Below are 25,681 nucleotides of genomic sequence, written 5' to 3' on the forward strand. Positions count from 1 at the left end.
GTTCTTCCTACGACAGCGTTTTAATTTTTTTTTCTTGCAAAATACAAAATTGCTAAACGACAAAAAGCACATTCGACTTAGAAAATATTGAACCATTTAGCGCATCTTGTTTTAGGGTCTTCTGAGTCAAATATGTTTTTTAGTTTAGCAAATTTTGTGCAGAACAAAAAAAAAATGCCACAATAGTAAAATTAATAATATATAGATAAATAATTTAAAAAAAATTGATAATTTGAAAATAAATTTATAAAATAATTGGCGTATGAAAACCGCACTTTGAATATATAGCAATATAGCAAGTCCCTAAAAAGATTAGAATAAAATAAAATAAAAAGAAAAAACATTTGAATAGAGAAAATTTACCCTACGAATTCCGCAAATTCCATGTTCATCGGTGAACACTCGAGCAAAGGAGAACTTTGTATTTTCTCTTAAATTCAGAAAAGCTTCTTTTGTCTTTAAAATATATGTAATTAAACAATAATAACAATAATTAATAGTTAGCTCCACCAGATGGAAGCGTCTACAAAACAGGACAATTAATGAAAAGAAAGGGGAAAAAATCATATATGCTCCTCAAGGAAATTACAGATAACAGAGAACACAAACAGATAATGATAAATAATGAAATCTTTTGTTTTATGAGAAGTTGCCATTTTTATAACCTGAAACACTATATAATGGACAATTAAGTTCATCACATTTTGACATCATCCGACTATATAGCTTGAAACAAAATTAAAACAACTTTTTCATAACCATCCATGATTTCACAATTTATGGTTAACGCTGTGGCCGCAATATTGTTATTGTGGTGTGCACATATTTTTTTCTCTATATTAGCAATTTAAAAGCATGGACAACATTTAAAAAAATATCCAAATTGATTTTCAACCAATTTTAAATTGTATATTTTGATTCTAATATATTTTTATTATCTAAAAATTCTTAATAATTATTTCAGTTGCACAGAATAATGATCTATTTGTCAATTTAAAAATGACTAATTTATTTATACGGATGATATTTTTTATGTTTAATTGTCTTATAATAAAATTTTATTGGGAACTTATAATTTTTTAGAAATCAATTTGGGTGTTTAATCAAAAAATAAATCAGAATAATAAAAAAATAATAAGGAAAAGAGTTTTGTGCATACTATTTCAGTTAGGTCTCGAAGAGTGGCATCCATCCATATATGCGTAAAATACAATGGGAGATAGATTACTGTTCCGGCAAACTCTGCATGGCTATGATGTCTTCCAAACTATGCCACAATATAAAGCAATAATTCATTATTACGATATCTCCGTATATTAATTATCTTTAATTAAATGAAGTATATTCAAAGAAATCAGAATTTATATGTTCTGTCACACACAAATTAAAGAGCATCCAAGAAATGTGTTACCTAGATTATTTTTTTATTTGTATTTTTTTTATATAGTAGGAGTACATAAGGAGTACATAATATATAAGGGGTTATAACCCCTTATATACTATGTACTCCTTATGTACTCCTACTATATAAAAAAAATACAAATAAAAAAATAATCTAGCTAACATGACCACTGTTATCTAGATTATTTTTTTATTTGTATTTTTTTATATAGTAGGAGTACATAAGGAATACATAGTATATAAGGGGTTATAACTCCTTATATACTATGTACTCTTTATGTACTCCTACTATATAAAAAATACAAATAAAAAAATAATCTAAGTAACAAAATGAAAAGAAATACCTTAAAAGAAAGTTCTAATCGCTAATGCTTGTGGGGGCATAATCTGCAAGCAATTTTTGGAAACAAAATTACAAAGAAATCAGAACAAGCATGAAACAAACAGAAAAAGAAACATGCTGTAAAAAAAAAATTAAAAATAAAAAGTTATAGAAACAATCATTTTACTCTGAATTTTTGTTTCAATTTATATATCTAACTATCTATCATAAAGGTGACATATATGATATTCATTATTTCAGTATACCAGAGATGATTTCAATTTATGATCTTCTATGATTAAAACAAAGTAACGGCATGTGGAGAGAGAGAGAGACAGACAGACATAGAAAAGTAGAGGAGGAGGTTCAGCGTCAGAGTCGTCAGAAGAAGGTGGTGTCGGTGGTGGCGACGGGAGTGCCGGTGGTTGCCACGGAGACCTTGCTTCTTCCCCATTTCTTTTCTTTTTCTTGATCACTAACTCTTTGGTACACAGTTTCTTGCACTTCACGCAAATCAATCAAGTACGATTCTTGAAGAAACCATGCAACTAACACTGCTCTGCTACGTAACAATATGAGAAGCTGGTTTTTCTTTTAAAGAGAAATTTGGAAAAGCAAAATCTTAGACAATAAAACTTTGCACCTTGTCAAAACTTATATCAGTTAGTTGACGAACTAACTAATAACTAACTAACTCTCTTCTTAACCGTCAGCTTGCATTCTTTTGTTATAAAAAAAAATTCTCGCTGCACACACTATACTCTATCTAGCTAATTACTTCAATTCTCATAGTATTTTTATTTTATTTTATTGGGGGAGAGAGAAACTTTAATTTTAGATAGAAAAAATAATAATTTGATGGAAAAAGTTAATTAAGAAAATAAGTAAGGAAAGGGGAGGAGAGGGGCAGGGTTATAAAACCGAAATCGAACTGCTCAATTCGACAAAAAAAATTGTGAGAGAAAGAATTTGACTCTAAACCAGTCTAATTTAGGTTTAAGAACATTACGGCTCGAGACAAACAAAACCGAACCTAAACCAGTACAAAAAATGTATGCATCCACGGTAGGTTGGCGATGAATGTGATCCACTCTACACTATTTTCGCAAGTTATCATTCTTTTTCCACATTGGCCTTATAAAGGCTTTTTCTCCATCATCTAATTCTAATGAGCTATATGTGAGTCTAAAGAAACAAGGAGATTTTGGAATTATTACAAGGAGATAATTTAATCTGAGTGTATCTAGGCACGAGGAATGGTAATTAGACTAAGTTACTTTTTTTTAAATCACTTTTTACGTTAATTAATATACATATTCTATTTTTTTTTTAACTAAAGATAGGGAGATTCGAGTTCACAATTTCTCAAATAAATAAGAAAAGATTATGCTATTTGAGTTATAATTTTTTAGCTAATATACATATTCTATAGTTTATACTATCTTTAATTAAATTATTTTATATTTATTTAATTTAATCTTACTTTGATATTTATTCTTTTTTAAATTAATCATATTTTTAAAAGTATATATAATTGTTAAAATGAATTTTAAATAATTTAAATATTTACAAATTAAAAAAATAAAAATATTTTTTATAAAATTAAGTCAATTACTGTTAAGAGAAACCTAATTGAAAAAAAAAATTAATACATGAACCTAATTAAAAGAAAAAAATATAGAGATATAATAAAAAATTTCACAAAACTATAAAGATTAACAGATAATTAAACCTTAAAATAATTGTCCAGCTTATAGAGTGAAAAAGAAATAAGAAATAAAATAAAATAAATAAAGTAGTGCACGTTGGCCAAAACATTCGGAATGATTAGTTAGGACTTAGGATTGCATGTGTAATGTGTTGGATTCTGGGAAAAAAGGAACAACATTGGGGTATTAATAGGAAAAGTAAGTGATAAAATTCCATTGAAATCGGAGGAAAGGTTAAAAAAATAGTAAAAGGAAACAAAAACAATGCTATGCGTGATGCACACCCTCCCTTATTTGCCAATGATGGATCCTTCAGAAAAGTTTGATGTCGATGGTGAATTGGTAGTAACTCTCCAAAGAGGAGGGTTGCTGATTTCAAGAAGAAGATGAAGCCTCCTGCTCCAGGGACAGGCTGTTGCTTCCCTCCTATCTTTGGCAAGTCGCGCAGTCGCTCCGGAAGCTTCCGTCTTGTTTCTAATTCCTCTCTTGGTATGAAAATATTTTTATGCGAAAATAATAGTTCAGATATTAATTTGGTTTTAATTTAATTATGCCTCAAGAAATGTTAAGATATGCAACTTGAATGTTGATTATGAGCAATTTCTTTTTTGGGCATTAAAAGAATCTTGTTTTGATTATTAAATTAAGAAATACATGAAATTAGTGGTGGGGTTTATGTTATTCATCTATTATTGGTTCCGATCAGCTTTTGTGTTATTTAAGTTGTTAGCATTAGAAATTATTTTAATTAAATTCTGCTAACCGATACCATCAATTTGAGTTTGTCAAGTGGTTAGCTCACTTGTCGAGCTTTTAGTTTTGGTTAGAAATTAACAATGAAAAAAGGTTATCTGTGAAGAGGAGTAATAAAAAATGTTAAGATTATTATTGAGCAGAGTCGTCATCAAGTAGAAGTAGTAGTGGAAGAGAGAGGTCATCATCATGGTCACGTGGGAGAAGAGATAGTAGCCGCCATCAGCAGCAGCATCAAAAAGCACCAATGGTTGTGTGCTTTGGAGAAATGATGGTAAATTTGGTGCCAACAGAGAGTGGAGTGTCCCTTGCTGATGCTGTTGAATATAAGAAATCCCCTGCTGGTTCTACTGCTAATGTCGCTATTGCAATTTCCAGACTTGGTGCTTCTTCTGCTTTCATTGGCAAGGTGACTTCACAAATTCATTACTCACTCAAATTTACATAATGACATTACTTTCTTGTTGCTAGCTTTCTTTCTAATTTTGATAATTGGTTGCAACCAACAAAACTTGAGAATTTCTATCTCAGTCCATATCACCTGTCTAATAAATAATAATATTTGCAATGTCAGGTCGGAAATGACGAATTTGGGTATATGCTAAGTGATATTCTGATGCAAAATGGTGTTGACAATTCTGGGCTTCTGTTTGATGAATATGCAAGGACAATGCTGGCATTTTATGCACTCAAGAGTGATGGTGAGCCTCAGTTCTTGTTTTATAGACACCCAAGTGCTGATATGCTTATTCGACCTGAAGAACTTGATGTCAGGCTTATTAAGAAGGTAATTAATTAATGAACTCACTTTGTTTATTTTGATCAACATACATGTACAATGCTATTTGATGAACTTTATTATGATGAGTGCTTACATCAAATAGTATAGACAGCAAATTTCATCATATATGAGATGAACCAAACTTATGAATTTATGAAATATTTATTGCATAATGATGCAGGCAACAATATTTCATTACAGTTCATTTAGCTTAGTGATGGAGCCTTCAAAGTCATCACACCTTGCAGCAATGAATTTGGCTAAAATGTGTGGCTGTCTCCTTTCTTATGCCCCAAATTTGACATTGCCAATATGGCCTTCTGCACACGCAGCTAGAGAAGGCATCTTGAATATTTGGAACTTCGCTGACATTATTAAGGTAAATAATATGTTTATGTGCTTAATTATAACTAACAAGTAAATTAATTAAGATAAACTTATATCTTCCAACATAATTTTTATATAGACATCGATCACACCACTAGAAATAGATTTGTTACTGTTGGATTTTGCAACCAAATCCGAAGGTGAAATTCGATAATAATTATTGTATTTCTAATATTATTTTTTCAGGTATTAGTGTGGTAAATGTTATGTTATCTCTTGATATTTTTAACTACCTTGATAATTTTTTAACTATAATTCTATACTTATAGTCAAAGAAAAATGACATAGCAATATTACTAATTGGAAATGTTAGTTTGATAACTTATTATTTCTCTATTTAAATCTAAAATTTAATTTTATGTTAATTTTACTTTTGTCTTGTAATCTTCTTAAAATGTAACACATATATACACAGATAATTACACATCTGGCTCTGTGGGAAAAATATTAAAATATTCTTTCAATGTTAATTTTTGACGTACCTCACATTGTTTTTTTCTTCTGGATGAGAAATTTAATGTCAAAAATGATATTCAAGTATAATTTTACTTTATTTAATTTATTTGGGATTTAACTTTCCACTGTTCTAACCTATGTAACTCTCATAAAAAGAGAATAATTTCAGCACAATAAAACACACAAAGTCATCCCAGTCGGAAACAAAGACAAAAGCACAAAAAGAATATAATTCTTTTAATTCGGATAAATTAAAGTTGGCGGGGTGTTAAGGTGGGACCCACAGAATTTTCCCTATGTGGGGCTGGGTAGCACAAATGTGGATTTTTTATTTAAATTAAATAAATATATAAATTACATAAATACATAAAATATGAAGTAATTATGTAAATAATCATACACATTTTGAATGTTGAAGTCCAAATTAAACATATTGTACGTATTTTGAATAAGATTTAAACGTATTTGGAATATTAAGAATTTCTTCTAAATTAAATAAATATATAATTTAAAAGAGAATCTTAGTATATCTATTTAATTTTAAAAAAAAGTTTTAGTATTCTAAATACGTTTAAATTAAAAAAAATTATTCGAAATACGTGCAATATACTTAACTTGGACTTCAGCATCCGAAATATATATGGCTATATATTTACATAATTATTTCATATTTTATGTATTTTTGTAATTTATATATTTATTTAATTTAAATAAAAAATTTCCAATTTTCTCTGCATCATTTTCTTTGGAATGCTTATAATTGATGGATTATTACAAGGGTTTTTTCATATGTATTTTAAAGGATATTTTAAGAATATTCTAAAAGATATTTGATTAAACATTATTTTAATGTATTTTGTCAAAAATTAAAAAATTTATTATTAAACTTTAAACATTTAAATATTTGAGCATAGTTCCTCCAATAAGTTTTTCTGTTAAATTTTACCTTTATATTAAATATTGATACATTTTATTGTGCCATTCAGCTAGCTACATCACCAGCACCAGGACAATAATCAAAATAAAATACTTTACATTTTATACGAATTAAAAAAATGATGAAATAAAAAAAATAGCATGTTTTTCTAGACAATAACAACGAAAGAGCATATCTTTCTAATAAGATTACAATCTTGCAACTATAATAAATATTATTTTAGTATTAGTATTTTTTAATAATTAAACATGCATTATTTTTATTTCGTTATTTAAAAAATAATTTAAATATATAATTAATTGATAACAATGATATTTTTATATAAATATTAAAAATATTTAGTATATAAATAATATTTTTCATAAGATTAACGTGGTTTTTTTTATTTTTGGCGAGGACAGCTAAATTTGGAAGAAGTTCGGTTCTTGAGTGAAGGTGATGACCCTTATGATGACCAAGTTATTATGAACAAACTCTTCCACCCTCATCTCAAGCTTCTGCTTGTCACTGAAGGACCACGTGGCTGTAGATACTACACTCGGGTAATTAATCACACCAATAAATAGATAATCAAAATTTATGTGGCTAACAAAATTATTATTTGTAATAGAACAATGTTAGGGCTAGCAACATTTGTGATTGGTAGCTATTAATTAGTTATCAATGATGATTTAATGATGTGAAATTGGTGTGAAATTTTATCCAATGACTTATCTGCTGATTACATGCTGGCCAAAATACAATAAAATAGCTGACTTCCTAAATTTTTTCTTTGTGAAAAATCAAAAGTCCATATTTTTTTTTTCAAAAAAATGTTATCAACCAGAAATTCATTTTTACCGAAAGAAATAACCAAATAACTAGTTAAATTTTTGTCTAATTACGTCTTCCAGATGAATCCAATCAATTTAGGTTTTTAAAGATACGACAATGTTACATAATTAATAAAATTTATTATTTTTAATTAGTATTTTAAATTTTAAATACGAAATTTTAATATTTTAAAATTTAAATCCCCGTCTTAATAGTATATAAATAAGATATTAACTAATACTAATAAAAATTATTAGCCTCTAATATTTTTCTAAAAATATTATATATATAAAATTAGTTATCAATTCAATTATTATATATATAAGTGTGTGTGCAGGTAAATGTGTGGGTTATTTTATACACAATTATGTTGTATATTAAAAGTTAATCACAAACATTAGTTATTATTAAAAAAATATATTAAAATATAAATATATATTTAAAGTATATAAAATAATATATATATTTATCCATAAATACAATAATAACTCATTTGATAATTAATTTTTAATATATATATATATTAATATTTTTACATATTTTTAATATGTATTTTATATCTTAACATATATTCTACATCAATCATATTATGCATCCACACAAAATTTGCTACCAATTTGACATCTTTTGATTTTTATTATACTAATGTAGATAAATTTGATTATTCTACTTTTGATGCTTCAATTCATTACATATATTTATGCAAATGAACATTGCCATTCTTGATTCTTGAAAAATAGTCGAAAATACTTTTGAATTAGTCGTTCAAAGGCATTTCAAAATTAAGGGTCAAATTATTGATGTTCAAATTAAATGTAAGTGTGCATGAACATGCAGGACTATAAAGGTTGGGTTCGTGGATTTGAAGTGGAAGTAGTTGACACAGATGGTGCAGATGATGCTTTTCTAGCTGGATTATTGAGCATTCTTTCTGCACGCAAATATATTTATAAGGTCAACATTTACTTTTCCACATCTATTTAACCTTAAATTTCAAATAATGTTATGTCTATTTTAACATGTGAATTATTCGCCAACGAATTATAACTCAAATGATATAATCTCTTCATACTCAATTAAAAAATTGCGAATTTGAGCCATCTTATCTTTAATAAAAACAAAAAACATGTGAATTATTCCTTCTTTAATTAAACATAATATTTTTGTAAAGTCCTTATCTGTACAACTTATAAGCTTTTTAAAATTTTATGTTTGAAATATTTTCAATATAAAAAACGTTAAAATTAACAGAATATTTTTTTCAAAATATATATCATCAAAATTCTAGTTAGTTTTTTAATTATGAATACCTTCAATTTGCGAATAAATATTCAGTTAATTCTAAGATTTTTTTACACTATGAAAAACTTAATTATAAAATTAAAACCAGTATAAAAACCCAATTGAAAAAATATATATATAAAGATCTAATTAAAAATTTGATAAAACTACATTGACTAACAGAATTATTAAACCTTTAAATTATAGTTGAGAAATATTTTTTAAATATAATTAATAATGTATTTTGAGTTGATAGATTACCTATTTATTAGAGTTTATACCATATTGACATAACAATACTCATTCCAATTATATAACTTATTCATTATCAAATTGAAGGCATATAATGTGAGTTGAATAATAATGTTGAATTAATCCTCTGCTATACAAAATTATTTGTTACAGGATGAGAGAAAGTTGAGGGAAGCTCTTGCATTTGCAAATGCAAGTGCTGCTGTCACAATGACAAGGAGAGAGGCCATACCTTCACTCCCAATAAAAGATGCTGTCATTAGACTTCTGCTCCCATTTTAATTTATGAGCATAGAAATTAAAGAAGAACTTGTATTAATTATTATCATTTTTATCAAACTATACTATGTGCAGCCCAAAATCATCAAAGATTCAATTCTTGCCACCAAACTAAGACTTGTTCTAAAAAAATTATGGATATAACATGCATGTTCTTCTAAACTTTTTCCGGCAAAGTAAGAACATGAGTATTAAATTTTTAGTAGTTTAGAGGGAAGCAATAAAATTTTCTCTTCCTTTTTCACTAGTCAGCCACATCTTGATTTGAACTTGCGGCTTTGCCTATTTATTTTTTTAGAGATATTCAAGAAAACATTTTTTTCTTCTAGTATTATTGTTTTTCAAGAGGGTGGCTACTTGCTATCCCCCATTTAAGAATAGATACATGTCACAATATAAATGGAATTGTTAATCTAAGTTTAGTATTAATTATTAAAATAAATATATTTTACTCAGTACATAGATATTTTACTTTTTATCACTAGATCTATTATCATTAATTAGAATATATACAGTTATATACTCTCACATTTTTATTTTTTTCTATTTTTTTAACATATCATAAAGTTACCTATTTCAAAAATTTAAATTAATAGGTAAAAACATAATAATTATATATTTAATACTCTTGTATAACTATAGTTATCCAATATAAAATAATAACCTACCATAACAAGGGAGAGTTAAATACTTGAATGTAATGTAGATTTAGGTTTAATTTGATAAAATTTTTACTTTAAAAGTAATTTATGAAAGTTAGTTTTTAAAAGTTAGTTTTTTAAAAATGTAACATTTATGTTTGATAAATTAAATTAAAAATAACTTTTAATAAACACTAGCAACAACAACTACTTTGGTAAAATAACTTTTAAATTTTAAAAATACTATAAAAGACATAAATTTAAAAGTTAAATTTAAAAATTACTTAATATATGAAGTTATATTAGACTTTTAAAATTTAAAAAGCACAAGCCCACTTTAAAATGCTCCACCTTAGTTGTTTTCAAAAGTACTGCGATCTTTTAAAAGTGCAAGCACAGAGGCATGATCTATTTTATTTACCCAAACACAAAATGAGAAACTTCTGCTTTTAAAAAACACAAACACCTCTTTAAAAAATTTTACCAAACCAAACTTGAATTTAAATAAATTAAGTGCCTAAAAAAATTAAACAAAGTTTAGCTTATTAATAAAATTAATTACAACTGGGCAAACACATCATATGAAATTTCTGGTAATAATAAAATAAAAGGCTAAAGAATCAGGAAAATAAAGCCTTTATTAAACTCTAAGCATAAAACTACTGTTAGTACTGCTGAGTACCTAAACATATTTTTAAGTTTCTGACTGAATTAACCTATTTGAATGCCAGTATTATTATTGATCTCTATAGGAATACTGATAACATATCTGATATGAGATTACTCGTGCATAAAACAAGATAATAGGGCTTCCTCTTGTTTATACATTTGCATAGGCCATATTGATGATGGATGGAAGGTTAATTTTTGTTTATCTCAACTAGACCTATGTAGTCCAATGAATAATTCGGTCTCCACATCTGAACTTGGACTACTACTTTCTGGGTAGGGTTGTTCATTTTCTTTTTGATCCTTTAGAATTGCCTGTGGTGCTTGGATGCCATACTGCACATGCATATCAATTTTAGATAGAAAAAGTTCAATTTTTCTTGGAATATTAAAACTTATACACAATAGAAGTTATAAATTCAATTATAATTATTTTTTTCATTCTACTAATTTTTTAATTTAAAATAAAATTCTATAGCAAATATATGCAAAATAAACAACGACTTGATATAGAAGTAACTATAGGTAATTTTACCTGTTCTGAAAGCTTGATATTTTCAGCAATTAGAGCTTTTTCCTGAGTTATGTAAGACAAACATACGCAATCCAATAAAGATCCGGCTAATATCCATAAAGATTAAAAAGGGACAAAGAAAACTGTGACAAAATTCAAATATTTTCTTTTGTATATCTAAGTTTAGAAATCATAACTAAAACCTTTTAGCATTTTTTGTTCTAACATATATCATGTACTCATAATAATGGGTAGAAGTAAATACCAAATACAATCTTAACTAATAAAATAATTCTTATTACACACTATACAATTATGTGAACTTGATGAATAAATGGACTTTGTTTTGAGATTAAGTGATATTAAATAATTATTTTTTTCATACCTATATTATACCTAAGTTAAATTTTCAAAAATGTTGTATGTAACAACTATAATGGAAGACAATGTAATTTTTTAAAATAATTATAAAAAATAAAATAAAATTAAAGAAAGGAATGAGAATAAAGTAAACCATCTTTGATGATGAAATACATGTATACCATTTTAATTTGGGTCTTAAGTCTCTTGAAGAAAAGTATGTGAAATTTGGAAAATAGAAATTAAGTGCTACCAATTTCGTTTGGAAGTTCAGTTTTTTATCACATATTACAAAATCCGACTATATATGAATGGATTTAAGTTCAATAACCTAGCAAATACATATAAATTTATTACCTTTTCCTTTAGTTGCTCAATTTGTTCCTTGTAAACCTGAGTCTGAAAAATTTTGAAAAATTTTGGTTAGTATTTGAGTTATCTAAAAAGGACTTTCAATTTCTAATGCAAAAGTCTCATGTATAGATAGATGAACCAATCAGTATTATCATGTAATACAAATAATGTTATTATCTACATTACAATATCTAATTGGATATATCAAGGTAACAAGAATTTTAAGCTAACTGTATATAGAAATTAAATTAAATTAAAATACTTAATCATCAATAATATTTTTTATGTATTTTGAGCACCTTTCTAGCTCTAACACTGGTTACACTCTTTTCCAATTGTTGTTCTATTTGCTGTAACTCTTCTAAGGTACATGATCCCAAACCTTCTCCCACCAATTTTCTGAAAGAAAAAGAAAAATATAAAAACATTGTATTCTTTAGCTATGATGAATATAAATTAGCATGAAATGCAAAGGTCCAAAGTTAAAAGATTGAATAGAGATAATTTAAGATCTTAAACCGTTTTGAAGCTTCAAGAATCTCAATCTTCTTCATCAAACTTGCCGTTTCTTGCTTCAAATGCTGTTGTACACACATAAAGTAAACAGTAATTCCATTTAATAATATGGAACTCAATTAACCAATTATCACTAATATTTATATCATGAGATAGTTAGTTATTCATTATAATTATAAACAGAAACAAAAAAATATCATCCATAGACTATGTGACACTAATTAATTTCCATACATTATAAATAAAGATGATTTTTTTGGAGAATAGTATGTGATAGAATGAGATGAAATAATAATATAAAAGATTAGATCAATAATATGAATTAATAAACACAACTTAATTATAGATTAAATAATTTCTAAGAAGATTTAATAAGTATTTATCTCTACTAAGTAAAATATTGATTACAAGGTAAGACATATAATTAGTAGAGTAATAAATAATGTGTATTTAAGTAAATATCTATAGCATTGTATTTATTATCAAATTGTATATTATTTACGACTGTCTCACTATGGTAAGTACTCAACTATTCATATTTGCAGCTAGTTTGTAGTTCTGATTTCTGTCTCAAAAATATATTATCAACAATTTAAGGTTGTTTACCTGTATTAAGAAATAAAATAAAGATAAAAATAAGATAAATACAAATTATACAAACCAAAATTTTTCTTGATAATTAATGAAAAAGAAAAGGTCAATACAAAATTAGGGTTCTACATATAACCGTGATTTATATAATAGGATGCAAAGAAATAATGAAGAGTACTTTTGACCAGTATCATAATTGTCTTCCTTATTTAATTAATAAAAAAATAATTGTCTTCCTTGTATAATAATAATAATAATAATAATAATAATAAACCTGCGTATTTTGTTCATCTGATCTAGGTGTTGTTTGAGCATTCCGTGTATGTCTGCGATAGCGTTCAAGTGTCTCTTGCATGCTGTATTGTTAAACAATAACAAGTAAATAAACAATCATAAAGAAAGATATTTGGAAGTATTACTTTCAAAAAGTACTCAATGTTATTCTAGAGATTAACTCCGTTTAAATGCACAAATGATAAGATTTTCAAAAAGTACTCAATGTTACTCTAGAGATTAACTTCGTTTAAATGCACAAATGATAAGATTTTCAAAAAGTACTCAATGTTACTCTAGAGATTAGCTCCGTTTAAATGCATAAATGATAAGATTAACAGATCCACCGATAAGATTGTAGGAAGCTATTATTATTAATCTATTGTTTAAAATCTTTTTGTATTTTTTCCAATATAATATAATTACTCTTATACTGATGAGTATAATTTTCCCAGTCTCTTTAATATTCTATTCAGCCTTAAAAGATAGCTTACATACCCTTACTTCTAAGATGAGACTAAAGCAATTGTATATATACAAATAAGGTTGAATCATATCTATTTTGTCACTGTATTTTTCTTTTGAATATTATTTATTTATTTATTTATTTATATATATAAGGTTTACTATATGACATTTCTTGTTTTTCAACAAAAACCAATTCGCTTCTAATAATTTTAGTTTCGTTTTCTCTTAATCATGTTAGAAAGGTGAGATTTTATTAACTAAATTCTTTCTACTAAACTATTATTTTTATTCACATAAGTTTAAAATCCTGATAAATATATTTATAGATGAGCAAAATTAGTTTTATATTTATGAAAATGAGTAAATTACTATTTATATTTATGAATTTTTAAAATATTGATAAATTTATCCATGAATAAAATTAATGTTTATGTAAGTTTGTCATATAGAGTCTATTTTCTGTGAATATAAAACTAATTTCATTCATTTATGGTTAGATACATCAGTATTTTAACTTTCATAGAAGAAATAGTAGTTTATTCTTCTTTCTTTGTTTACCATGCTTCCTTGTATGTAAAAGAGTCAGATTGTGACTGCATGAGTTTTATGATCTCAACTACTAAACACATTTAAGTGTAAAATTTGCAAGAATCGACATCTACGGATGCATGACTCAAAATCTCAAATAACAAACCCAAGATACTTGTCAAAGTATTTCACTTCTTGAATAACATAATTTAAGTTAACTACCAAGTTCTTGTCACTATAGTAAACTTATTTGATTCCATATGAACTAATTAACTAAGTTTGAACAAAAGTTGTGAATCATTTACTCTATATTCTAGAATTAAACTCAAGCCTAATTGTCACCAAATCTGCATAGCAATGTAGACATAATAAACTTTTTATTTATATCAACAAAAAATCTCATTTTCTTAATAGTAATAATCATAATAATAAAAATATATCTCCTAAAAGTAATGTGTATATATATTGCAAAATTTGAAAACGTTTATTAATCTCTGATACATGACAAAATTTTGAAGAAAGTTTTATCATTATATCACTTCTCTCAAACATTTAGCTGATAGAAAAAGGATAATATGAATAGTTATATCTTTAAGAAATGAACAAAATAATATAAGACAAATAAAAAGAGAAAAAGAAAGCCTATGCAAAAATAAGCAAATCCTAAAAAGACTCTTATTAGAGATATATAACCATTCGCGTTGTCTTGTCAGCTTAAGCTTTCGAGAGAAATGATATCATGTAATGATATTAGAGTTTTATGTTAAAAAATTCAAAGTTTGATCGTCTTTGGTAAATTCTAAAAGAAAAAAAAAGCAAAAAAAAAATAAAAAAATTTATGTAAAATTCAAGTAAATTCAAAAAAAGTTCTTATTTAAAAAAGTATAGAGATATAAACATTTATATTATTTTCTTCTATTAACTGACTTTTGAAAGAAGTGATTTAATAGTAACATTCAACAATAAGCACATATATTTGATTCATAAAAGGTAGCAAACTTTAAGGAAAAAAAAACAAGTCATGGTCTTCACTGTATACATCGTACTTTACCATTTTTTTTCCTCCAAATACTGTCATATGCATCAATTCTAGAGAACATAACCTTTAATCTGTACCAACTTGATCCACAACATTTCTCAAAAAAGAAAGGAATAAAAAGAAAGCACATGCATCTCTAGACAGATAAGGTTTTCAAATTATGTTCTTGGTTATATTAATCACACCCATGTACTGATTGGAAAATTTTTTAATGTAAGGACATCCATTATATATGATACAAAAGTACTAATAATAGTATTATTAATAATAAATATTAATTGCATTGTACTAACATCTTGGGACAAGGTTTATGTGCATCTTAGTTGTATTGAAAACTGTGGCACATCACTGAAAAATTGCACACTATTTCATGGAACATCACAAGCTCCCTACAGAAAGAACATGATATCCATATTTTTAATTTTCTTTTGGCAGATTGTATCACTTGAACAAGTTTACTCACTTTGTTTAGACATAAATAGAATCTTGTACATATTTCTTTAACCGAGAAATAATAATATATTTATTGGTCAAAACATATGGTAGGTAGGAACAAGGCATTTTGATAACAAGAAATGCCTCATTTAATAGATATTTAGCACAAAAATAAAATAAAATAAAAACTCCTCTCTTCTATATATGCACTTTAAATTCATTACTTAATTACTACTATAAGATAAACATAATAACCTTTGATAATAAGATAACTAGTACATTCAAAATAAATACACAAAAAATAAATCATCCTATTAAGAATCTTTAGTTTCCTGTTTTAAATATGTCTAATATTTTTGTGATGAGATGTTTATTATTATTATTATTATTATTATTATTATTATTATTATTATTAATAATTTAGAAATAACATGGTTATTAATTATGTCATGGATGGGTTTATGATATGTTGTGTCTCTCTCATGAACTATAGATGTCAGTATGATTAGTACATATGATATGATATGATTCAACAACATTGACCAATGCCTCATTGCTTTCTCTTAGCTTTGCCATTTACTTATGGAAACAAGTACAATTCCTTTCAGAGAATTTTTCCCCTTTTCTAATGTTTGGTAGAGAAAGTGGGGGTATTATACTATTGGATAGCTTTGAAGTATTTTGCTATATCAGTATTTCAGTAAATTTTGACTGATAATTTTAATTATACGTATTATATATATTTTTTATAATTAAAATTAACGATTAAAAGTTATTAAAATACCCGTATATTGATACACTTAAAAATTTTTCAATACACTTAGCTTATTATTACACTGTCTATATTATAATTTAAAGAGCTGCCGCTAAAATCTAAAAAGAAAGTATAAGTAACTAACTTTAGTTAGTCAAATTTTAGGGTTTAGATTTATAATTTAGAATTTAAGATTAAAATTTAAAATAATTTTAAAAAAATTAGCTGATACTAACTGAAAAACATTGATTTTCTAACATTGCTGAAATCTAAAATACTCACTTTACAGGCACTTGCTTAGTCGATCAATAAAATGCAACAATTCATAATAAGTTTTAAGCAAAATGACACTACTCAAATCCAAATTAAAAGCCAAGGGCATATATATGCATGTGCCTAATAAATATGATATATAATCATGTATCAGAATTTAAGTAATTTCCCTTATTTCACAGTGACATAGTCATTTCATTTCACTACTGTACATGTTCTCAAACATAATGTAACACTAGTCAACAATTATTCAAAGGTTTCCTTGAATAATATAGAACCATAAATGTAAACAAACAGTAGAAAAATTTTCAATCTAAACTCAACAACTCCGCTGTTGTAGCCTTCAAAAGTAATGAAAGAAAAAGCACAACATCAAATAGAACTCATAACTTGTTCAATACTTCAATATCCGTGGTACTATTGATAGGATAACATACATACTATTCTTTGTCTACTCATTTAAAATTTTATCACCTTACTAACTTAAGATAGAATGTATATAAGTACAACCTACACTTAGTGAAAAGATATATGTCAATTTCTATATATATATATAATTATATATTGAACATGTTATACATAGTGATGAAAGCCTACTATATACACAACACACAACAAGCACATATACTTAATCACATAAATATATACATACTATGAAGAAGAGTAACATATGCAACAACAAAAACACATAGAAAATGAAATAAAATTAAGGCAAGAATAAGTATATACCTGGAGCTAGAAAATTCATAAAGCTTGCCTCTTGGAGAGAAGATGATGAGAGCAACTTCAGCATCACAAAGAACAGAAAGCTCAAAGGCCTTCTTAAGCAAACCGTTACGCCTCTTTGAGAATGTTACTTGCCTGCTTGTTGCATTCTCTATGCGCCTCATCTGAGTCTTTCCTCTTACCATCTTCCTTCTTCTTATCACTTCAACTCAATTCAATCCTTCTCTCAGTATATTTCAATACAAAAATATTATTTGTACCCAAAATCAACCACAAGTATATTTATATATAAATATATGTATTGGTTTTGCATTTTAAGTTTTTAACATATATTTTATTCTAATGATTAATTTTGGTAACTGATTTTAGTGTGTACCAAATATGATTGATTTTAATAATATATAAAATTCACAAATGCTAATTAAGTTCTGTTGAATTAGAACATGCATCATCAGAGAAAGAGTAGTAGGAGTTAATTACTCACCAAGTAGAAAATAGAAATCAGCCCTCTTTTTTTCTTTCCCAACAAATATTAAAACTTGAAACTTGTAAAGTAAAGTAGCTTGAAGAAGATCTAAAGCCTGTTTCACATGAAAAATTATCACTAACAGATTCATTAAAATCAATATAATCACTCAACAGTTTTATCAAGGGTATATATTACTATCATTAACTAACAGCCAAAAAAAAAAAAAAAACAAAATGTTAGAAATGAAAGAATATCTAAACTCTAAAGAAGAAGAAGAAGAAGAAAAGAAAATTATTTAAAAATAAAAAATAAAAACTTGAAAGAGTTCAGACCTCAGATATGTAGATTTGTACGAAGAAGAACACAATTCTTAGCACAGTAGTAAAAATAGTGTTCCACAAAGAAGGATCTAAACACCAAGAAACACAAACACCCAAAAGATAAGTATTTTTTTTTCTTTTTTCTTTTTTCTTTTTCTTCCCTTTCTTATCCTAACCTAATGATAGGTTGATTCTTACCAGCTAGAAAAAAACAACCTCAGGAAATAATCCAAGAAGCAGAGTAGTAGCTCAAATAAGCCAAGAAGTGATGAAGTTTTTTTTTTTCTTTTTTTCTTCTGTGTTTGTGTAAAAGAAAAGGGGAGGGTGGGAGTGATATTTTGTTACACCAAATTGGCAAAATCCCAGAAATCCTTTTGACCACTACTAATGAAGATAAAAAGAATAAAGCCTTGTTATGATGAAAAAAAAGAGATTGGAGAATAAATAAAAGAAAGGAAAAAAGAGAAGAAAGGGAAGCACCCAAAAGAGAGCAACAAAAACTGAAGAGAGAAGAGAGAGAGGGTATGTAGGGAGAGAGGGACCAAAGTTTCCTTATTGATCCAACTGTTCCCATGTAAGGTTCTAACAGCCCCACCATTTTAAGAAACAAATGATTTTCTTTTGGGATAATAGAGAAATTGAAACCTCATCTTTTTCTTGTTTTGGTAAAAACCAAGTCTATTGCTTACCCGAATAAAGAAATCTTTCTTTGTTAAATTGGGTATATATACAATGTATTGAATTCAATGAATGAGAAATATGTAGAAAATATTATTTTAAATTACAGATAAAACAAAATGATACTAGTAAAATCATCATTTTCACAAAAGTATTTCATCTTTTATCTTTTAGAGGATTTTATTTTTCTTTGTGACAATTAATCTTCTAAAGAAATATAGTGTGCTAATTTATATTTTATTATTAGTTTGAAGAAAATTTTGATTATATATTTTATTTTTTATTATAATAATAAGTATATAATGCATATTAAAATTATATTATTAAAAAAATTAGTCACAATTGAATTTAAGATTAAAAAGTGTTACAAAATCACTCCTCTTAAAAAATTTAAGTCGATAGAAAGATGTAATATAAATAATTATATTTTTAATATTTTTTCAAATAAAATTTTTTTTTGAAATTGTTTATTTTTTGTATAATATTTTTATTTGTCTTATGTTATTTTTCTATTTTAAAATTTTGAAATTATATTATAAAATTATTTATTTAAAAATTTAAATTAATAAAAAATAATATAAATAATTATATATATCTCTAGTAATTTTTTTTAAATATTAACTATAAATGATAAAGTTGACAAAATGAATATATGTACACACTCAAGTTTTAAATTAGACATAACAAAGATATCTCTTTTATTTATTTAGGCTAATTTTTTTTATATTGGTTAAATATATGTGTAATACATTGTTATTAGAAGATTAGGTGTTGTTTTTATATGGTGTTTTATTCAAATCGGACGGTTCGATTTATTTAAAGAAAAAAATAAACTACAAAACAAAAGGTTCGATTTATTTGAAAAAAATACAAATCACAGGGTCCGTTTTGTATTTTGTATTTTTTTATTTTTTAAAATAAAAATCAGACGGTTCAATTTTAATAGTAAAATTTTTTTATTTTCGAAATCACGACTGTCCGATTTGTGATTATTTAGAAAAAAAAAATAAATAGAAAGCACCTATTTATAACTCCTATAACAAAATTAAACGCTTCTCTTCTCACATCATTGAAAAATATACTCTTCTCTCTTCCACGCGAAAAAGAAAAAGTGATTTATTTATCTAGCCTTTGAAAAGACTGGTGTGGAAAAAATGAATGGACACAGAAACTTGAATAAAATATTATTATTATATGACATTATATGCATACGATTATCGTGGACACTACTTTAGGAAAAGAAAGAAAATTGAATTGAAAGCATTGGATGAGAGAGAAAGTGGGATTGCAGTTGAAGTGTGGGACACAGCAACTTAAGTTAAAAATTGAGGGAATAGTACAATGTTAGAAACACATCAACCTCGTCCGTACAATCACGTACCTCACTAGCCAATAAGAACTCGAAAACGCAGCTACATGTCATAATAACCTTTTATATTTCAAAAAATTTTGTATAAATTCTTTTTTCAATGGTGCCCTACTCCTCTCCTTGTTATTATTATTAATTATTAATTATCACTATTGAGTATTAATTATAGTTATTGCTTATTATTTATAAGCTTACCTATAAAAGTGTACTTCTTGATTCCTAAATGGCTAAAAATATGAAAACATCTTAACCATCGAAAATGGAAACAAGAGAATACGACACTATCTGGTTGAAATTTGAAAATATAAATGTCTCATTAGAATTTATTATTATTTAATTTTTTTAATTTAATTTTTTTAATTTAATATTTTTAGTTTAATAATTTAATTATATATTTTATTTTATATTTTTTAATATTAATGTTAATAATTAACTAATAATAAAAAATAATAAATTTTAACAATTTTTTAATATTTTTCATTTAAAAATGTCCAAATATTGCTGTGATAACTAATAACAACATTCTTTCGGTTAAGTACATCTACTTCGGTTGTTAATAAATATCGGTTTTCTTAAGAAAACAATAAAATTCAATGAATAATCGATTAACAAAAATTTTTACATGTTTAAAAGTTTAAAAATTATACATTCGAAATTTGAGTTAGCTCCTAATTTTATAATTCTTCTAGAATTATCAAATAATAACAACAAGAAAAACATCTAATCAAACAGAAAATTAAACATCTAGTAAATCCAGGTCAGATGTACGCAAGCGCGTCTCTTTTTCAATTTTAATGAAATTATTTTACATAATAAATTTTTAGATCATAAAAATTTTGATATACTATATTATGTAATCACTTTTCAAAAAAAATATATATATAAATAAAAAATTATATAAATAGTTATATTTCTAACCATAAATAAATATAAAATTTTGAAAGTTTGATTATTTTGTCATTTTTAAATTTTTTTAGTTTTTTTTATTTGCAATTTTAGTAATTTAATCAAATAAAAATAATGATTACAAAATACTTTTTATGTCTAAAAATAAATTTTTAACCCCACATTTCTTTAGTTAAAACAGATTTGTCAGCATGTGCTTCAAGTTCTCATTATATATATTTCTTGTTTATTATGTATGTATTTTCAATTTTTCGTACTCACAACACTATAGTAGTATTGTCGTTTGTGTTTTACTAGAGCAACCTTCAACCACAATAATAATGCTGACCTATAATAAATGTATTTTATTGCCGTATGCTCAATTCAATCTTATATATATGTTGCTGCTTTATTTTTCATTTATTGTGTGTTTGATACTGTTGAAAACCAATGCAAAAATACACCACATGCATTTGCAGAAGCACATGCATGGCTATCTTTTTTTATATTATATTATTAAGTGTGTATTATGCGTATATTATGTAATGTTAAAGTAATATTTAGATACGATGAAAATTACTGTTATAAAAAATCGTCACTAACGATTTTAAGTATGAACAAAATATCTAAAATAGAACTAACTAATAAAACGAAAAGAGTACGCAAAAATAATAAAATTGTGAAAGAATAATGAAAAAAAATGAATAAATTTTATTGATTGTTGATTGATTGAATTGAATTGTAAACTAAGTATATATAGAGTATTGGCCTATAAAAGATAAAAGTAAATAAAGATAAGATAGAGATAAAGATAAAGACTAAAATTATAATTGAATTTGTGTATTATGTTAGGCTGAATTTGTGGGCCGTGAGACTTCTTTATTGTTATCATGGGCTAAGGTGGAAAAGTGGTTTAATACGCCCCACAAGCTGGAGGATGAAAGAAGTCAAGAACACTAAGCTTATTCAGATTAAGATGGAAGGGTTGAGAAGATAAAGGCTTGGTGAAGATGTCAGCTAGTTGCCCAGAAGAGGGAATTGGGAGAAGTTTCATCACTCCAACTTGAGCTTTTTGTCGAATCAAGTGACAATCAACCTCTAAATGTTTGGTCCGTTCATGAAAAACCGGGTTAGCAGTAATATGAAGAGCACTCTGATAGGAGAGATGCGTAAAAATTGTAACACATTTAGTATCCATTGAAATTCACAAGTTGTATTGGCAAGTGCACGATATTCTGCTTCCATGGATGAGCGGGCAACGGTGGTTTGTTTCTTGGTCTTCCAATTGACTAAAGAACTGCCTAAGAAGAAAGAATAACCTGTTAAAGATCGCCGAGTGTCAGGACATCCGGCCCAATCAAAGTCACTGAAGTCGAGAAGCTGAATTTCTGATTCCCTTGGAAAGAAAAAAGTCCTTTGCCGAGACTAGTTTTCAGTTATCGTAACACGTGCTTGGCAGCTTGAAGATGAGATTCAGTAGGAGATGTCATGAATTGACTTAATTGTTGAGTGGCATACATGATGTCCGGTCGAGTAGTGGTGAGATAGATAAGATGGCCAACCAAACGGCGATATACAAAAGGGTCGGATAGCAGGGGACTTTTGTCTTGATATAGTCTTGTGGTACTATTCATTGGAACAGAGGCAGGTTTAGCACCTAATAAACCAGAATCCTCCAAAAGATCAAGACAATATTTTCTTTGAGATAAGCAAATTTCCTTCTCTGATTGAGCAACCTTAATACCCAAAAAATATTTTAATGGGTCCAAGTCTTTAATTCGGAAGTGTTGATGCAAAATAGACTTAATGGCAGCAAGTTCAGAAATGGAATTACCAGTTAGAACAATGTCGTCAACATAGACTAAAATGATAGAAATTTGATCACTAATGAATTTAACAAATAGACTATAATGAGATGAGGTCTGCTGATATCCATGAGATAGCAAAAGATGAGAAAGTTTGTCATACCATATACGACTAGATTGTCGTAAACCATACAGTGACTTTAGTAGCTTATAGCATTAATTCGGTTGAGGAGATGTAAATCCGGGTGGCAGAGTCATATAAACATCTTTAGAAAGATCCCCATGTAAGAAAGCATTATTGACATCCAACTGATGTATGGGCCAATGCTTCATAGAGGCCAATGCCAAAACTAATATGATGGTGGCAGGCTTGACAACAGGGGAGAAAGTTTTCAAGAAATCAACACCTTCAGTTTGAGTGAACCCTTAAGCCACAAGGCGTGTTTTATATCAATCAACTGAACCATCAAACTTGCGTTTGATGCGATAGACCCATTTAAAGCCAACCGGCTTAACCCCTACAGGGCAATCAACAAGACGCCAAGTTTTGTTCAGCTCAAGAGCATCCAACTCATCTTTCATACCACTACGCCAATTAGAGTGTTGATGGCGTCCTTAAAAGACTTTGCCTCAACGTCAGAATGTAGAGATAAAAGAATGTTTTTATGTGAAGATGAAAGAGAAGAAAAAGACATGACTGAAGATAAAGGATACTTTCACTTTGAGGGAGATTGATTTGTAGAGATGAGAGAGGAATTACACAAGTAATCAGAGAGATATGCTGGAGGTCGGTGAGGCCGATCGGAATGACGAGGATGGAGTTGCTCAGGTAGTGAAGAAGGTGATGGTGGACTGGTGTCTAATGTTGAAAGTGATTCGGTGGTCATGGGTTCAACTTGGTTAGGAAACGATAGTGAGGAAGAAGGAGAGGTTGTTGGAGAAAATAAAGAACTAGGTGGAGTTAGGTCAATGGGTATAGGTGAGGGTTCAACTGGAAGACTAACTGAATCTTGTTTTTGAGAAGGTGTGTTTGGCAATGTTGGATTGAGTGTATGGAATTGGACATTTTTTGTGACTAAGGGCAAGATCATTTCATAAAAAATCACGTTTCTAGAAATCTCAATTCTATCTTCTAAAACATAAATAATATATCCTTTAAAACCATTTTGAAAGCCAATAAATACAGCCTTTTTTGTTCTTGGATCAAATTTTGATCTGTTTTCCTTTAGGGTAGAAACAAAACATAAGTTTCCAAAAACTTTAAGGCCATGATAATTTGGTGGATGGTTGAATAAAATCTCAAATGGTGTTTTAAAATTAATTGTGGATGATGGAACCCTGTTAAGTAAATAAATAGCATGTCTAACAGCATAAGACCAAAAAGATGATGGTAAATTAGATTGAAACATAAGAGCACGAGCTATATTCAAAATATGTTGATGCTTGCGTTCTATCCTTCCATTTTGTTGAGGAGTTTCAACACAACTACGTTGATGAATAATGCCCTATGAAGCATAAAAATCAGGTAAAATAAATTCTGGTCCATTATCGGAACGAATAGTTTTGACTTTGGAGTTGAATTGTATTTCAATTAAAGTAATAAAATTTTTTATTTGATTTTGCACTTCTCCTTTTGATTTTAATAAAGTAAGCCATGTAAAGCGGCTAAAATCATCAACAATAGTAAAAAAAAATATTTATGATTATGAATAGAATTTTGTCGAAACGGACCCCAAATATCAAAGTGTAATAAATCAAAAGTTGCATTGACTTTGTTAAAACTTTGAGAAAATGAAAGTCTCTTTTACTTAGAAAGATGAAAAATGTCACAAGCCTCGTCATAATGCATAGAGATAAAAGGAAATTGTTTCGGTAAATGATTAAGTCTTTATCCAAAAAGGTGTCCTAAACGAAAATGTCATATATTGGAAGGTGTAATGGGTGGAGATTTGAAGGAATTTATGGAGTGTGTAGTGGACAAATTTTTACTGAAATTGGGTTCAAAGACATATAATCCCTCTCTCATTCTGGCCAAATCAATCATCCCCAAATTGTTGCTCTGTAGAGTGCAAGAAGAAGATGAAAAAGTGAGTTCACATATGAGTGCTGAAGTAATTTTTGAAACATAGATAATATTAAAGTTGAAATGAGGTAAATAAAGAACATCATGAAGAACCAAGGATGGTGAAAATGGAACGATGCCTTTATAAGAAACAGTAGTTCGAGAACGGTAAATGAACAATAATAGGAGAAATTTGTGTGTAAGAAATAAACTAAGACAAATTTGATGCAATGTGATCTGTGGCACCAGAATCAATGATCCAAGTATTCAAGAATGAATCTCGATTTGAAGAATTGTTAACAGTAGAAAAAGTATTGAAAGAACAAAGATAATGAGTATAGTAGTTGGACTTGACAGAAGTTCAAGTTGGTTTGAAGGATGAACTTTTTCATTGGAAGGAAGTGCCATAAAAGAAAAGTGTTGGGCTGACGAAAGGTCCAAAAGAGACTCTGGATGAAGTTGTGGATGAAGTTGTTGGTGTGCCCTTTCTCCTTGATCTAGGACAGAGTAATGAGGTTGATTATTCATACTGGGGGAGGAGAGGTTAAAGGGGTTTTAAGAAGATCTGAATTGGTTGATTT

At 27.2% G+C, this 25,681-nt stretch overlaps 2 protein-coding genes across 6 annotated transcripts; one reads left to right on the forward strand and one right to left on the reverse strand.

Annotated features, from left to right (window-relative positions):
* Positions 1–3,725: 3,725 nt before the first annotated feature.
* On the forward strand, positions 3,726–9,573 carry LOC112797335 (probable fructokinase-7). 2 transcript variants are annotated; one of them, XM_025840213.3, is made up of 7 exons: positions 3,726–3,921; positions 4,329–4,594; positions 4,760–4,972; positions 5,148–5,345; positions 7,148–7,288; positions 8,397–8,513; positions 9,246–9,573. In XM_025840213.3, the coding sequence occupies exons 1-7, from the start codon at positions 3,819–3,821 to the stop codon at positions 9,372–9,374; spliced, it is 1,167 nt and encodes a 388-aa protein (XP_025695998.1). In that variant the 5' UTR covers positions 3,726–3,818; the 3' UTR covers positions 9,375–9,573. The 2 variants fall into 2 exon arrangements, with proteins under 2 accessions (XP_025695998.1, XP_072092081.1); XM_072235980.1 differs by having other exon boundaries at positions 3,775–3,921; positions 4,314–4,594.
* A 1,059-nt stretch (positions 9,574–10,632) lies between these two features.
* LOC112797336 (MADS-box protein SOC1) lies at positions 10,633–18,990 on the reverse strand. Of its 4 annotated transcripts, none has more exons than XM_025840216.3 (9): positions 18,500–18,990; positions 17,997–18,093; positions 17,516–17,732; positions 13,291–13,372; positions 12,429–12,490; positions 12,209–12,308; positions 11,913–11,954; positions 11,217–11,258; positions 10,633–11,017 (listed from the first exon to the last, which is right to left on the reverse strand). In XM_025840216.3, the coding sequence occupies exons 3-9, from the start codon at positions 17,695–17,697 to the stop codon at positions 10,889–10,891; spliced, it is 639 nt and encodes a 212-aa protein (XP_025696001.1). In that variant the 5' UTR covers positions 17,698–17,732; positions 17,997–18,093; positions 18,500–18,990; the 3' UTR covers positions 10,633–10,888. The 4 variants fall into 4 exon arrangements, with proteins under 4 accessions (XP_025696001.1, XP_025695999.1, XP_025696000.1 ...); XM_025840214.2 differs by having other exon boundaries at positions 17,516–17,714; positions 18,500–18,929; XM_025840215.3 differs by having other exon boundaries at positions 17,516–17,714; positions 18,314–18,894.
* Positions 18,991–25,681: the final 6,691 nt, after the last annotated feature.

The sequence above is a fragment of the Arachis hypogaea genome, chromosome 4 (assembly GCF_003086295.3).
Source record: "Arachis hypogaea cultivar Tifrunner chromosome 4, arahy.Tifrunner.gnm2.J5K5, whole genome shotgun sequence".
In the NCBI taxonomy this organism is placed as follows: domain Eukaryota; kingdom Viridiplantae; phylum Streptophyta; class Magnoliopsida; order Fabales; family Fabaceae; genus Arachis; species Arachis hypogaea.

Coding starts and splice junctions, on each gene's coding strand:
- LOC112797335 (XM_025840213.3), top strand. CDS start 3,819: ATGAAGCCTCCTGCTCCAGGGACAGGCTGTTGCTTCCCTCCTATCTTT. Junction 3,922..4,328: donor TGTTTCTAATTCCTCTCTTG/GTATGAAAATAT, acceptor ATTATTGAGCAG/AGTCGTCATCAAGTAGAAGT. Junction 5,346..7,147: donor ACTTCGCTGACATTATTAAG/GTAAATAATATG, acceptor TGGCGAGGACAG/CTAAATTTGGAAGAAGTTCG.
- LOC112797336 (XM_025840216.3), bottom strand. CDS start 17,697: ATGGTAAGAGGAAAGACTCAGATGAGGCGCATAGAGAATGCAACAAGC. Junction 12,309..12,428: donor ATTCTTGAAGCTTCAAAACG/GTTTAAGATCTT, acceptor TTTTTCTTTCAG/AAAATTGGTGGGAGAAGGTT. Junction 11,018..11,216: donor ATATCAAGCTTTCAGAACAG/GTAAAATTACCT, acceptor ATGCATGTGCAG/TATGGCATCCAAGCACCACA.